We start from the raw sequence: 15548 nt of genomic DNA on the forward strand, positions 1-15548 counted from the left end.
AGTAAAGACAGTGAATTACTCTGGTCAGTATTTAACAACTGAGACCAATGACGGCAGCGAGAAGGTGGCAATCAATGCGCCGTTCGGACCCATAATCGTTCCCTATTGTCATAAGCATATAGTATCCGAATGATGCGGTGAAAGTAATAGCATGCCTGTTGAATCAAGTGAAAAACGCATTTAATTATTGTTTGAAATCGTATTTGAAACATAGTCTTAATCAAACTATTTGCGCTTAATGTTTCATCCACTGCTAGCAACGGCCAGCCTCTTTGCCCCATCCTCTTCAACGACTCAAATCTTTTCAAATATCAACACAGTCGTGTTAACATCATACGTCTTGTAACCTTAACAGCTACATAGATTTCCAGCTTCCTGTAACATTTGACATTCAACAATAATAGGTAGCTCCATCGTTAGGAACCCCGCGATACGGTTTCGTGTTTTGGCGGGTTTTTGCTCCTCCCCTCTGATTGTTCTTTCTCTCTCTCTCTCTCTCTCTCCCGCAAGTTCGGGAAGCAGGAAAGGAGTCAGTTGCATTTCTGCCAGCTGAGTATCATTCATTCGTCTTTCCATCAGCGGTCTGTTCGTTCGTTTGGCTCTTCATCAAATTCGAAATGGGGTTATGAAAGCATCGGTGCTGAAGACGAAGACCGTAGCTTCGCGTGTCTGCCGGCTCTTTGTGCTGAGTGGCCGTTTGGTCATTACCAATGTCTTGCTGTGTCTGCGTAGCGGCGTGTGTGAAAAAGCAGATGAAGATCTGGTGACCCAGTAACACAGTGGGTAGTGGTGGACATTGAATTTGTAGCTTGTCTGATACAGTGAGTATTTGCAGTCGGTCGCGTAAAAGAACTTTTTTTTTTAAATTTTCATTGACAAACGCAACATTTTGAGAGCATTTGTAAGTAATAGTGTGATTTTCGAACCCAGCGGAAAGCATGTTTCATTAATGTTTAATTTGTGGATTCGATTTCTCGGAAAGTTGGCAAATCAGGTACACGCTGTAGGAGTAAATACGCATATGTCAGTGAGTGGCGGTAATAAGGCATTGCCTTCGTGGGCCGGCTTTGTGTTTGCGATTTCGTATAATCTGAATAAATGAGAAGGCCGGTGTTGCCTTCATGGAGCAGCAGTGAAATTACGATTTCATATGGCGAACATGTGTGCTATGGCTTTGAAGAGGAATTACTTGTTTTCCGGCGGAGTTTTTTTAGGGAGTCGGTTTAATCTGTTTTCGCCAGTCGTTTTGATGTTATTAAATATTATACGTATAGCTTTGGGCAGAAACGCGGTACAGAAGTAGGCGATTCTTCCGTGCAGTTCCATGGTCGGTTTTTTATGGCGACAGGAGGCAAGCAAAAGTGAGAAGTCCCACAGTGTGTTTGTAGCTACCTTCGTCAACTCATTGAAATACATAGTGTGATATGTTTGGCTCGTTTACTGAAATAAATAATCGTAAATGTTATACGAGTATTAGTGTTATTGTGATTATTTGTCAAAACATGGCCATCTGTTGAGTTAGATTCCGCTTTCGTATTCTATTTTTGCTGCCTTTGTAATAGTAATAAATAATAATTGGTAATTTTCTCATTAATTCCTTATCTTCCTGGCTATTGATTTTTAGTAATCGTTTTCGTCAACTCTGAAATCTCAATTAGTGTAGCAACGTACCGGATAGCTATGGTTACCGTAGCCACGCGCTCAAGGTGGCGCAGACTACCCGCCAAGCTAGGCAGACCGCAAGACAGACCGTCCTGCTTCAGCTAGTTGATATCCTAGTATATTAAATATATTTACCATTATCTGATTATAAGCTGCGGACCTTTCAATTTTTTTTATCAATTTTTAATGATATCTGTATGGAACGACTTCCCTATCATTCTTCTGCCACCTAAAACCTACAAGTTTCAATCTATGATACAGAGGACACTGGCACGTATCTGATTCTACCTTTTTGTGTGGACAACAAAACATATAGATAATTAAACTTGAAATGAATAAAACGAAGCTTCACCCTTAATTCGTCCTTTATCAACGTGTTGCTCTGATGTACTAAATTGGTGAGCTCTAACTTATGGCTGCGTAATCTATCTATTTCTTGCTACTCGTTAAACAACATTGTTGCATTTTTGACATTTTGTTAACTATTTTTTTTTAAAATACCTTTCTAGCTTAACATAATTTATCGGAGCTGCCATGTATCGTATAGTAGCGCAGTGTCTCCCACAGAGGCGCGTGCTTCTTCGCTCATTAGAGGGAATCCCTACAAACCCACCGCAAGGGGTCTTATCTTCGTATTCGTTGAATGCCATCTCAGACGATCACCGACAAGCAAGATGGCACAAAGCGATCTCTAACGCTGAGAAAATTGTAGGTAAGTTACAAAAATCGCATTATTTGATTGTCGTACTAAATTGAGAGGGATTCTGTACTGTTCCCCCTCCCTTACATCGCGATTTCCTTCACGCTGTTCATAACGCAGTGGTAATATCGCAGCTCGTACGTGCCACCGTCTGCGACTCGCTAGGATAAGTATGAACAGCTCTATATTTGGGAGATGTCTCCATGAAAAAATACCGTTGTGATTGTCACTATCCAAAAAGTTACTATTAGTCATCTGGTTAGATCATTCGCTTTTTAAAACATCCATACATCTATATATATATATATATATATACACGGAATCTCTGTCATTGCAGGTACGTCGCATTCTACCTTCACGGAAAAACTGCTAACGAGCGAGACGGGCGTGGGTGCAGCGAGTCATCTTCGGAAGCTGCTCAATACCACGCACCCTGTGATCAAAACCATCACGTATGTTTACTATATATGAGCAGAGTTGTTAATGAATAGCAATTAACTATATAATATATCCAGCAGGAGGAAGCGTTCTATACGGAAATGGAAGGTGACTATCAAATAACATAGAACTAGGGGATAGACAGGAAATTTCATTTAGGAGATTGTACACGAATTTTGTATAAACAGCCAGCAACATCAAGTGTTAACACTATTTTTTTACCTGTGCATACAGTCAAAATCCAGCGAGCTTTCATCCTGGTGTTTATCATAAAACAGGTCCTTCAGTTGTTTCTTGTATCTGAAGATGCTTCGATGCGTGCATCCTTGACTAGACCTGATTAGACGAAAACTGTTATTTGTGCTTCAAACGAATTGCCGGAACTGGCGACTTGTTGATTTTCGTCGACCTCGCAGGAACCTGACTCAACATGGCCAGAATACGCTGCAAACGCGAGGTTTGGTTGTATTGCTGTTATCTCGTTGCGCTGGCCATATCGAAGGAAGTCCTCAGGTGTTAAACGAGGAATTCGAAGAGGCGTGTGTCTATGGAGTAACGCAGCGTCAAAAATCGATGGCCGAAATTGTCGAGATGGTTTACACTTCACATCTAATCCATCGGTAGGTCTCAGAGAAACAAAACCGCCATTAACAGTTAGGCCGCTACGTATACTAAGACGATTGATTGATTGAGCAGCTGCTCGAAAAAAATACGTACGATAGTTTGATTGCCAGAAGCAACAATCGTCTATTTTTTTCAATTTCCATAATTAATTTTTTCATGACATTTTCCAGATAGCGTAAGCAAAAGCGGCGAAATTTTACGGCGACTTTTATCTTAAGCGAAAGTCGAGTTGTTTGGTTGGTACATCGTTGTTTTATGACAGCATGTTGTAGCGTTACTTTCTTTGAATTCTAAGGCCCTGCTGAAAGAAGCCCAAAGCCCCCTGAAACATAAACTCACCGATTTTCACATATTTAATATACGATACTGAAGAGTGTACGCACAATTTACACCTGTGCAACACACAGTTGTTTTTGATCCACAAATACAATAGACTTATATAGGGCACTCTAGCTTAAGTAGAACTGTGAAAACATAGAAATAGCAAGTATGAATTGAGAAAATCCGATGCCTGAAATTCTTTATAAACTAAAGTTTTCGAATAGAAGTTAAAGGCTTGTCAAATAATGGACGGGCCAAAGAGATCAAATAAGAAGAGTTGTGTCGTTATATTGTCTGTGTTACAGTGACGTGTTAAACGTATCTCGAGAACTGATTACGGATCCATCCCTTCTTAACGAACTGCAATACGGAAATAAGATTGCTATACTCGTTGGAGACATTCTTATAGCTAACGCATCTAAAATGACTGCGGAACTCAATGATTGCAAGGTAGGCTCAACGTATGAGTCCTCTTCAGGTAGTGAAGCGGTGACGTATTAGCGTAAGCTAAAAAAAACTGATACTATTTTGGCCAATTAAAGTAAGTAACAAATATTAGTAGGTTCAAAGCTTTACTTCCTCGAATTAATGTACCTACGAAGAGCAACAAGAGTAATTTCATTTGAGTTAAAAAAAAAAAAAAAAAAACGTTTGCTTTTGGAAAAGTGTACACATCCAGAAGTGTACAATAGCAACACGGATTTCCAAGACCGAAGCGCAATTTAACGATGTGGTAATAATGACGAAGTACCCACTTTTATATGCCTGCCAAAGCTTGAAAGACGTAGTGGGCTAGGTTTGAATCCGGGCGTAAATACATTTCGTTTCGTGCAAGAAGATTTTTGAAGAAATGTCTAAAGGCTTAAGTACTCGACGTAAAAACACAAGTAATAATGAAGTGGAACAATACTGTCTATCAGGGCTAGAAGACGCCAGTCTTCCTCGGACTTATGAAAACGCAATAATTAGAAAGCTTCAGTCTCGGTGGAGATCCATCCAACACGGAAGGATAAAATAACAGTTGATCCTCACTCGAGTTCCAGGAACGACATATTGTTTTTGAGATGGGAAGATTTATTGTTGTATTTAAGAATGAATTGTTTTGTGATACCAAAATAGCGAGTGCACGCATGCTCGCTGTTACAATCAGTTAGCCAAAGTTTATCCGAATTTGATTGCCCCACACTATATATATATATATAAATATATCTAAAAATTTCGTTTGTTTTCAGGTATTGGAGTTAATTGCAACTTCTATCGGAGACTTTATGAAAAGTGAATTTGTGGTTCGTCACGATTCTTTCGGAAAGCCCTACCCACCACCCTGTATGGACTTAAATGCCTGGGAGAATCGTATTTTCCTTAACACAGGTACGCTATAACGCGCATAATCACAGTTGTCTACATAAATAGAGATTATCGAGACGCGGCTAACTCTCAAGTTCTACGCCTATATTGAATCATTTCAGATCTAAACCGAGAGGTATTAGTATGGGAATCATTCATTTAGAAGGAGGTCTAGGGTATAACTGGCTCGTTTTAGTCCCCCCCCCCCCCCGGTCCTAGATCCGAAAAAGCCAGACTTACAGTGGAGATGCAACTTTGATATGAAGTACAATGGGCCATGTTATTTTGCATCAGTTGCTATCCGGTCTATGGGTACTGCTGAACTTATCTGGATTTTTCTCCAGCAGACCTACCAACAAAGTATACGCCAACGTTGAAATTTAAGCCAGCGGTCAACGTACGCTTATGATTGTCATGGGAACATATATTAGCCACCCAGACCACGCCAGCCCTTAATGGTTGTCTATAATGCCACAATAGTGTGAAAAGCTGTTAACATGAAGGTGGATAATTTTTAAGCACCGTGCAAGTTCCAAGATTGATTTTGTTTGTATATGCCTTTGTTGAGTTTTCAGCTTCTTTAAATCGATATTGCCAACATAACGCTATTTTCACTGTAAAGACACACAGTCACAAATAGTCTTTTGTGTTTCGCACCGTTGCAGGTTCTCTTTTGGCCCATGCGTGTCAATCAGCGGTCATTATGGGAGGGCATGGTGGAGCAGTTCAGCGTCGTGCTAAGGAGTTCGGTCGAAGTCTGGGTTTTGCGTGGCAGCTTCATGATGAGTTGGAACCTTTTGTCAATCTCCTAGGCCAACCGAACGGTAAATACCTGCTTTAACCCCTCGAAGATTACGGTGTCAGTGGTTTAAATACAAATACGTTAAGTAGTGGAACATGTTAAAGCCTCACTGTTCGATAATTCTAGCAAACGATTTCATTCTTATAAATAATAATGACTATTATTGTACCTGCTACTCACTTTTGCGCTAGTCTAGGCTAGGCTAGAGCAACTCGGACGAAACCAACATTATTCAACGTTCACATCATTTCTAATTAGCATCATGCTCCCTGTTGGCAAATCCGACCGGAGATCTGGAATTGCTTTACGCGTTAGAATCTTTTCTCACCTCTGAGCAATAGACTAATATACGGATGGCCTAATATTGTCGATTTGTTAATTCTTTCAATGTAGGTACTCCGTTCGATTTGACGTCGTTCCCTGTTATGCTACACCTGCAACGGAATCCGCACATCTATGCTGCACTCGAAACCTCAGCGTTGGAAACCCACGACGCCAACCGCATTGATTACGCTGATCTGTACACACAGATTCTGAGCTCTGGGGTCGTCGAAGAGGCCCGTCAGCAGCTTCATACATATGTCGACGTATGCCTTGGTAATATCGAAGGATTCGATCAGTGCTATCGAGCCAAACAGGCACTCGGAGATGTTATAATAGCTCTGAAATAGACTGTTCAGGCAAATTCGGTAAACCGAAGCCTCTGCTTCCGAATTACTGGAAGCGGCAGGTTCTGCATTTTTTTTGAAGACGGTTATATATATATATATATAATCTGTTGAAACAAGATGTGTTTGTATTGTACAGTTAGTTGTGAAACATACGCTCGAGAAAAGCTCTGCAAACGAAATGGAGAAACAGGAAGACTCTTTTGGCTGAAAGCCATGAGTACAGTCATGAGTTCAATAGCACATTTATTGTGGAAATTATTCAGTGTACTCTTAAATTCGATCATTGGAACCAGCTCAAGATACTGATTCTTGCTATGCATTTTGCAAACACACGGTTACTTTTTTCGAATTTGAATCTTTCTTCTGAAAAGTTTAAATATTTATTTGAGGTTTTGTGCCTCGTCCTGTTAATTAAGAGTGTAGGAATAAAGACCTGCTCAGCCTTAAGAATGTTATTACTAGCTGACGCAATTGTTGGTGTTATACTTTTAAAGATGCAATTGCAGTCTTTATTGAAAAGTTTGGCTAAAAGATATGAACCCTTTTGCCAAGTGTTACGATATTGTTGTTAATGCAGTGAAATATTTTTCTTCCTGTGAAAGAATACATCCATCCTTTCAAACGAGATGTGACACAGATTAATTATTTTTACCTAATCCTTTCATTGCGTGTGTGTTGCGGATAGAAACATCGATATGGAAGTGCGTACGTTTTATGGCATAAAATTCTGTGACCGTGTATTTATATAAGTGTTTGTAGATTCGCTATGCACGTTGTGTATGTAGACATCTGTATAGGAACGTGCCTTACCTAATCATGCTGTGGCAATGAGTATTTTTTTATGTTAAGATGGCACGAATACTGTATGTTACAGTCGTATAGTATTCAAGAAAAGAAAAGCCGAAGCCCAGCCGAAAAGAACCGTTTAAGCAGTTACAGGAAAATGTTAGAAGGAAAATTAACACAGTGACACAAAATTAATGACACTTTATATTAATTGTTGTATGTTATTATAACCGTGAGCGAATAACACGATAACAGATGTTAATAGAAAAAGAGAAATATTTAATTTATTAACAACAAATGGTTGTCGTTTTCAACCGGGAAAGCAGGCATAGTTTATTCATTTGGTCACAAAAACGGTCGACAAAATGCATTTTGACGATTTCATAATAAATGTATGTTTTATACAAAACGATCTGTTTTGTCTTTGGTTGCACGATTAGAGGTCGTGTGCTATTTTTAAATGGCATGGTGTATGCTGTATGTGCCTTTGTATTGTTTTACACCGTTATGAGCCTTGACTACGTGGGCCCGATAACGTGAGTGCCAAGTGAATTGATCAAATGACAACTTCGAAACCTTACCAGATTCAGCCAGCTGAATAAAATATCTTTATATCACACTTGTTATACATCTATAATATGACATCGTAAATGGAGGTTAGTTATTAGGCAACAAGGTACATCTATAACTATATCTAGTTAACTCATTAAATAAATTCCAATAAGGAGAAAGCTCTTTTTAGCGATCTACTGCAGACTACGAGGTCTTGCATTTTGATCTAGTAGTACTTCCTTGCCCTTTGTCTATCTAAGTATCACTTACGGATAATACATAGAAATGAAGACCAACCTACTTTATTTCAAGAAGAAATTACAAACAACCAGAAATGTATTTTTTCCTTACACATTCTTACATTGTAAAGCAGGCATCGTTTCAACTCTTTGTATTTTTTTTTTGTTTCGCCATGATCATTATCTTGGCGTTCTCATTACTCGTATTCCATCGTAATCACTATTGGTAGCGTTCTCTACCCATCTTCAGTTCGCACATTTTGTCACAGTTATTCTTCATGTACAATGTGTGTAATAATCGTTATTATAGTAATAACTAATGATAATTAGTTTCATAAATATACTATCCTGAATAATGGCTATATAAAATGTTTTATGTGTATATAGATGTATGTGTGTCATACATTAGACCAATCAGCAAATGCTACCACATTACGTCCCAGTTCGTTTTGCTTGTGCTTAAATTAGTGTTGGAGGCCGACAGAAGCTTAACCTGCTTCTCCCATCCTATACTTCGCATTGCGCTCACTGTTCAGGCTTCCTTGTTTTATCGTCCGCCTTTTTTTAGGAGGTTCATCCTATTTTTAATTGGGCCTATTGATTATCTGCTGTGATCAAAACTGAAAGAAACACAGTGGAAGAAAATGGTTCTGTTATATACAATGTAAATCCGAAAGTGCGCTTGTACCTGAACAACCTTAAAAAGTAAGGTTTTCTTGACGAAGATATCAAGACACAGCTTAGCTAATGTATTGAAAAGCGTCGCATTGTCGGAACGTTGTGGATGTTTACGTTTATTTTGGTGTAAATTACTGACCCTTTTGAGGAACTCCTCAGCGGATATTCGAGCTCGTGCGTTTAATGCTAACTTCATTTCTGAAATCTCTTTGTCGATCTCCTCCATAAAATGGATCACAAAGTCCACCAACTGTAACACCAAACACGCAATTACTAACCCTGTCGGCTTCTTCTAAAATTCTATGGACCGATGCTAGCAAATAAGCAAAGTAATTTGCTTGAGCACATTCAGTGATATTCTAAGATAATATTATAGATTTCGGTTTCTGGTAAACAGGTCTTTAAGAATAAATATAGGCTCCAAATCAATATTTATTTAACCAAAATCAACTGTACACGAACATCCATCTAATCTATGCAGCGCTATCCAGGTAACATTTAATTTGATTCCAAGGTTTCTTATAAATTATATTTTGGTGTGTTGTATTCTACCATACCACTTATTGCTGATAACGAAGCAGTTACTAAGAGTGAATAAATAACGAGTAATATACAAGTGGCGCTTTCTTTTGTGCATTCAAAGTAGAATATAAAAAATAAATAAAGCAATATTATAAAAATGATAGATTATTAGGTAATAGAGAATAAAAAGAGTCCTATTACAACTACGTTAACGATTTCTGACGTGCTCACCTTATTTTTGAACATCACTTCCGTATGAAAATTAGTGATGAGGAAGGAGATGTCGTAACCCTCAATAGGCTTTCGTCGAAGAATGATGAAACTTTCCGCTCTCATCATCATGAATCGCATAAATTTGTGGCAAAGAATTTTCTCGATTTCGTCGGCCTGCTTCACCGCGATTGACACCCTGTGTGAACGTCAATGGACGAGCAAAGACGAATATATACGTTAGCAATGTATGGTCATAATCAGACACGTGGCACTTTTGTAGTTTACGGTTCTTAGCCCCTGTATATTGAATTAGCATGTGTTTCAACAGTGAGGTATTACGATGGAGGTCATCTAGCAGCCTGTGGTAATAACTGAGCCCACTTCAACCTCCTAACGAAAATTGCAACGACAGGCTTACATTGTGGAATGCCATTCTACATAGAATCCTAGCTCGATTTGTTACAATTTGCTGCACGTTTTGGGATATGTTGTTGATTCATCAATACCAAATACATTCTCATCCTGAAGTAATACGCTTTTTCCGTACCATGCAGATAGATTAAGACTAATTCCTATAATATCGATAGCCATAGTAGTCATGTTCATACCGTATCGAATTAATGCTCGGTTCGATGAGAACACGTTCCTTATCGTTACGTGAAACAGTGACAGGCCGCAATAGGAGTTCCTTGTTACCTCGAACCTCCACTTCCGGTTTGTTATGTCGTTCGACCACCTTTGCACAGAGAAAAAAAAAAAAATGGAATAGGCACTAATTATTTTCACTCCTTAAGCCGAATTTCTTCAAGGTTTAACTAAATCTAAAATTCTACCACTTTACATATGGAAGAAGTTAGTAAAAAGACATGGTCTTAGACGTAATTTTTTAATTCGTTATACGCTGACAAAGATAAAGAGGTATCACTGCTGCTACCCACCTGTGAGTTGAAATTTTCAACGCACATCGCCGCGTTAAGCGTCTGTCGAACTGCGTTCAGATATGGTTTCAAAGTCGCCTGCATACAAAGCAAAAATGTCTATTAGTATTAGCATTATAAAAAACGACCTGACGATGAGCGCGACTTGTACGAAAAATACAGAATACGAAGTTTGTTTAGGGCCATGGTACCCCTATGACCGATGACGTTCGATTGCAAGGTGCGTAATTTGTCTATATTCCTGTCTAGTTTAGTGACCTTACTTACGTCAACGTGGCTTTAAGGCTAAGAAACGTTACGAATTTTATCTGATTAAGCTATTTTCTGTAGTTAACCTACAAAAATCTTATCCTTTAAGATTTCCTAATCCCAATAAAATCGCCCTACAGAATCAATAAGCTTCACCATATCATACTATATAATCTTGTAAAGTAAAAAAAAAATCAGCCCGACATCATCTTCGAACATACGGACTATCTTTTTGCTTGACTTGATGTCATCACTTTGCATCTACTCGTGGACCAATGACAATTTCCTATCGAGTTCACAATTATGCCAACCGCAATAGGTACTCTAAGTGGAATTTTTAATACAGTAATGAACCATATGAGCTGCGGAGCTCGTCGAGAAGTTCCGAACGACCGGAGCTATGATCAAACATAGGCACAGTATTACGCCAGCGAGGATAATAGATGAACACGGTCAACAATTCGCTAAGAGCCAGTTTCACACATCACTGACTCAGCTGTTATTATTGCTACTCCTGTCAAACGAGCAAACAGCTCGTGCGGCGAAACACACATCGTCGCAGGTCACTACACCAGCAACAGCGCCACCTTCCCTGTCTGCCTACGGACCATTCTCTGATCGACAGCCTATAATCCACTCGACAAATTTCAGCTTTCAGTCCCCTGGAACACATTGAAATAACCACTAGGCTAGCTCCTAGCTAACCCGCAGCGCTTACCATGATAGCTCTGTCTGCGGTAGCTCGTTCAAGTCGACACTTTGCTTAGAGCGAATTTCCGATCTAAGCATCCACCAATAAAACGTCGTCAACTTTCCGGCTTTTCAGTAGCGTCTACTACGGACACACGTCACACACACTATATAGCTAACAAGATTGGCCTGTGTTTGACAGGCCCACCACCAGCGTTCCAGGGGCGGTGCAGAGGCGACTAAGCAACAAGGCGGCGCCTGAGTTTGTCGGCGGCTCAGAGCCCAGCGGCTGGAATATAGCGCAACCCAGCCATCAGTGAATGATTAAGCAACAGAAGCGCCTTCGATAACGGCCGGGCACAGAAGCTCTATCGGCGGGTTAGCTGATTGTGGATTCTTATGTTTGTCGACGGCAACACTTTCCACGACGGGAAATCGGCACCACAGGCAGCGGTGTTGAGCGGTGAAGCGCCGGACATTAACGTAAACAGGATGATGACTCGACAAAAAAATAGATGACGGTGGTGCTAGAATTTGAAATGCCTGAAGGAAATAGAAACGAAGGAAAACGGATAAGGAAGATAAATCACAGAGAGATACAGACTGAAGTAGCGATAACGAAACGTAACGACAATACGCAGCTCAAAACAATCGTGAAAATCTATAAATGAACTATATACACCTTTAGTACATATAAAATGTATCGTGCGTTCTAATCTATATTGACATTTGTTTATGAGAGATTAACCATGTCGTATTGTATAAGCAATTCGACAAATTATACGCATGTAAGCCTTCTACATTTTTGATCTCATAGATGTGAACCTTGCTTATATTGAATAAGAGTGTACGAAAGTGTGTGATCGCGCTCTTCCAAGAACATCGCTGTGAGTAGATCCCGTCTGGAGGCCCGCGTTGATGTCCTTATAGTGTACTTTCTTGTAGCTCAAAGGAGTTGCAAATCCTACCACAATATGTCTTCTGATCTATGCACCACAGATCTAGAGCTTGGAAAAAATTACCTTCCTATGCCTTAAAGATTAGGTTGTTATATGAGTTTACATATATTTTGCTTACGCGAAGCTTTTTCCGCTCGACCTCGATACCGGCCTCGCGGGAATGTACATTAAACACAAGTCTCCGCTTTAGCAAAGTTTTAATAAAATGTTAATATCAATGTTTTTTAGTTTCTATTTAAAACCCTAAAAAACTAAAAAAAATTTTCCTTAGGGTTTCTTTATTGGCAGTATTAATGGTGCTTCATCAGTCGTCCAATAGTAGTTTACATAACTTAGAGTAAGTGTTTGGTTTTAGATATATACTTGCAAGTGTATATCTATGCAAGTGTATATAAATATATATATATATATATATATATAGAGAGAGAGAGAGAGAGAGAGAGAGAGCGTGCCGAGATCTGGAAAACAAAAAGAATACAGCAACGCGTAATCATAAAGTAGTCCGACGGAAAGCAAATATCAATCTAAGACTATCTTCAAATGAAATTAATTTATAGCTGGAAACTTGAAGCAAGGTAGCTTATAAACTAGCTGCTATTTTTATTGCTTAATATAATTTTCTCGTCGAAACTATGGAAAATGTAATAACCCGTCAAGGTATTTCTACGTTAGTCTAGGTCAAGGAAAAGTGACAGCCACCAAAGAAGCCCATTGACATGTTTTGTTAGACAGAACACTTTAGAAAGAGAAATAAAAAAAAAAAAAGCTCTGAGGTGCTTCCATATCTTCATTGTCACCCGCCATAACCTCGTTAATGTCATATGTATCATATATTTATTCCATACAAATAGGAACCTGCAGGTGAGATTCTATCGTTTTAGAGTGAAACAGCTTATTTTAAAAAAAAAGCTTATTGATGGCACTAGTCAAATCTAGTTAGCAACTGCCGACACTTGCATCGAAGCGAACCACTGTGAACTATTCTATTTGAGATATTTGCTCAAAAGATACAAAACCTTACACTCTCTATAATGTAATATCGTCATATTTGTTAAATAACTATATCACCGTTAATATCGGCAGTATAGTTATTTTCATTTGATTATGATTACCTAATTTTGTCATCACCCAGCGTCCGCGACGTGGACACTTAGCCCCGCACCCGCTTCACCTGTTGTCCGGTCGGTGTTAAAACGATAATAAAGTGTATAACTTCGGTCTTCGCATGACACCCGCTGAGTCCGTGAGACTAGTCAGCCATTATAATGATGATGGCGAAGTAGATGCAGACGATGTAAGACAAGATAAGGAAGTGCATTGAAAAATGTTATACGCGTAGAGATAATCGTAAGTGTTTTTTATATATTTAAGACTCTGTTTTTTTTTTGTCATCTTTTCTTCCGTTAGTTTGTCGTTATAATGATCCAATGTATTGATGCCTTTTTATGTAAGAAGAGTGTTTCATATAATATGACTGTTTTCGCAATCGGTGAAGAACGCTTACGAGGGATTTCCGCAAATTAAGTATTCGATTAATAATAACGGGATCGTACAAATAAGTGGAACTGAAAAAACATCGGACACAGAATAGTTTTATCAAAAATCCATATATTAGACGTTTTTAGCCGTAGAGATTTATTGCGAGCATCACACCTAGCGTGATCGTTTAGGAATTTTGAAAAAATGGTAACTGCATTAACGTTTCAATTACTTTAACTATGTAGAGGTCGACTTTTCGGGCGAAGGATATTTGTTCGCTGTTCACTTCTTCATTCGTTTGGTTATAATATTATCGCTTGGCCGATGCGGAAAACGCTGAAACGAATGGACGACATTGTTCCTGAAGCCGACTACGTGTGGGATTGATTTTATAATTGTACTATAGCTAATGATACGCTGGTCGCCATATTGGACAACGTATCTTGGTTGCGCTTCGTATAGTACGAAGTACGGACAGAGTCGCTGCATGACGCTATATTTCCTTGCTATACATGCTTATTTTTTGACGAAATAAAAAAATCTACGTAATCTATCTGACGCTCTTGTTTCATGGCCTAAAAGTTCACAGGGGGTGTGACATTCGCAAATGGATAAAAACAAATAAAAACATCATAATGTTTCTTAACTAAGCTAACAGGGTATTAATAATAATAATAATAATAATAAAGAAAAGCACCACAATGCGACAGTAAAATTTTTCGACTATAAATTATTCATATACGTGTTACTAGACCCTATACACAAATGCTGTTTTTTACATTAAGTAAAGGCAAAGTAAACTAACATTTTCTCATGTCTGCTCTTGGCTGTCTACACCCTTCGGCTGCTAAAAGTCTGCATAGATCGCAAACCCCTCAAACAGATAGTTACCTATAGATGGAGAATACATAGCTCGAAAGGTGTAAGTTGAAAGATCACTATTAATAAACGCCTTTTAGTCCATTGCTAATTTCGTGAGTAACTTGTTAATGGCGCTAAGCTCAATAACAATAACCAAATTCTGCTAAGTGTAACACTCAGATAATTACAGATACCTAAGTCAACGACAAATGAATACTCTTATCTGTTTATGCTTTTCCAATTTTAGAAAACATGTCTTGAGTTTATGGGATTTGTTTTCTATAGCTCATTTATTCTGTTATTGACCGGCTGTTAATAACACTATATTCATGAATAGATATCAGTTCTTATCTTCTACAGTCTTCGTTCAGTCTCGTTCACTTCGCAACCTTACGCACTCGTTCCTTTTTCTGAATATTTGTGCGGGGCCTTGTCCCTTCTCTACCTACCTCATTTCATCCTCACTCAGTTACGAACAAATCATTTAATTAATGTAATTTTTTGGTTTACTAAAAATGTACGAGTGAATAAAATCCCAATCAAATACAATGATCGATCAGCATATCAGTAGTTTCGCAATTATTTCTTTTGTAACCATTACGTCTGTATTATATTTATATATTACCTTATGAACAAAGTATCTATTAATACTTTAGTATAACCTAATTATAAATAAGCTATCAATAAAATGTTCCATTACCCCTTCCTCGGCCTGCCCGGATATCGCGAAGTCGGTCCATGCAATATTATCGTAACCGTCCGTCACGTTTGGCTTGATACCTGCGTAGAGCACATTCTGCATCTATTTCAATATATA

At 38.7% G+C, this 15548-nt stretch overlaps 3 protein-coding genes and 1 long non-coding RNA gene across 7 annotated transcripts; 2 read left to right on the plus strand and 2 right to left on the minus strand.

Annotated features, from left to right (window-relative positions):
* The first annotated feature begins 512 nt into the window (after positions 1-512).
* On the plus strand, positions 513-7763 carry Pdss2 (Decaprenyl diphosphate synthase subunit 2). The gene is made up of 8 exons (XM_022789776.2): positions 513-821; positions 2172-2374; positions 2700-2814; positions 3217-3420; positions 4051-4195; positions 4978-5116; positions 5758-5916; positions 6288-7763. Exons 2-8 carry the CDS (start codon positions 2197-2199, stop codon positions 6563-6565), a joined length of 1218 nt encoding a protein of 405 aa, XP_022645511.1. The 5' UTR covers positions 513-821; positions 2172-2196; the 3' UTR covers positions 6566-7763.
* Positions 7764-8204: 441 nt separating this feature from the next.
* Positions 8205-11869, minus strand: Arpc4 (Actin-related protein 2/3 complex, subunit 4). 4 transcript variants are annotated; one of them, XM_022789779.2, is made up of 6 exons: positions 11461-11869; positions 10494-10571; positions 10164-10291; positions 9574-9751; positions 8960-9070; positions 8205-8762 (listed from the first exon to the last, which is right to left on the minus strand). In XM_022789779.2, the coding sequence occupies exons 1-6, from the start codon at positions 11461-11463 to the stop codon at positions 8757-8759; spliced, it is 504 nt and encodes a 167-aa protein (XP_022645514.1). In that variant the 5' UTR covers positions 11464-11869; the 3' UTR covers positions 8205-8756. The 4 variants fall into 4 exon arrangements, with proteins under 4 accessions (XP_022645514.1, XP_022645515.1, XP_086835517.1 ...); XM_022789780.2 differs by lacking the exon at positions 11461-11869 and adding an exon at positions 11097-11239; XM_086979391.1 differs by lacking the exon at positions 11461-11869 and adding an exon at positions 10964-11104.
* Positions 11757-15542, minus strand: LOC147758020 (uncharacterized). Its single transcript, XM_086979392.1, has 2 exons — positions 15432-15542; positions 11757-11975 (listed from the first exon to the last, which is right to left on the minus strand). The coding sequence occupies exons 1-2, from the start codon at positions 15531-15533 to the stop codon at positions 11757-11759; spliced, it is 321 nt and encodes a 106-aa protein (XP_086835518.1). The 5' UTR covers positions 15534-15542.
* LOC147758021 (uncharacterized) lies at positions 12184-14423 on the plus strand. Its single transcript, XR_015320494.1, has 3 exons — positions 12184-12319; positions 13524-13738; positions 14116-14423. It is a non-coding gene; the product is annotated as an uncharacterized LOC147758021 (long non-coding RNA).
* Positions 15543-15548: the final 6 nt, after the last annotated feature.

This window comes from Varroa destructor, unplaced genomic scaffold, assembly GCF_002443255.2.
Source record: "Varroa destructor unplaced genomic scaffold, Vdes_3.0 BEIS01000002.1, whole genome shotgun sequence".
NCBI lineage: Eukaryota > Metazoa > Arthropoda > Arachnida > Mesostigmata > Varroidae > Varroa > Varroa destructor.

Bases quoted from the DNA above. Each gene is read 5' to 3' on its own strand.
- Pdss2 (XM_022789776.2), top strand. From the start codon at position 2,197: ATGTATCGTATAGTAGCGCAGTGTCTCCCACAGAGGCGCGTGCTTCTT. The intron at 2,815-3,216 runs GTATGTTTACTA...TCGACCTCGCAG, and splicing joins CCTGTGATCAAAACCATCAC to GAACCTGACTCAACATGGCC. The intron at 5,917-6,287 runs GTAAATACCTGC...CTTTCAATGTAG, and splicing joins TCTCCTAGGCCAACCGAACG to GTACTCCGTTCGATTTGACG.
- Arpc4 (XM_086979390.1), bottom strand. From the start codon at position 11,003: ATGCAAAGTGATGACATCAAGTCAAGCAAAAAGATA. The intron at 10,572-10,967 runs GTCCGTATGTTC...CTTTGTATGCAG, and splicing joins TCAAGTCAAGCAAAAAGATA to GCGACTTTGAAACCATATCT. The intron at 9,071-9,573 runs GTGAGCACGTCA...TTGGTGTTACAG, and splicing joins AAGTGATGTTCAAAAATAAG to TTGGTGGACTTTGTGATCCA.
- LOC147758020 (XM_086979392.1), bottom strand. From the start codon at position 15,533: ATGCAGAATGTGCTCTACGCAGGTATCAAGCCAAACGTGACGGACGGT. The intron at 11,976-15,431 runs GTAATGGAACAT...TATTTCCTTCAG, and splicing joins CCGGGCAGGCCGAGGAAGGG to GCATTTCAAATTCTAGCACC.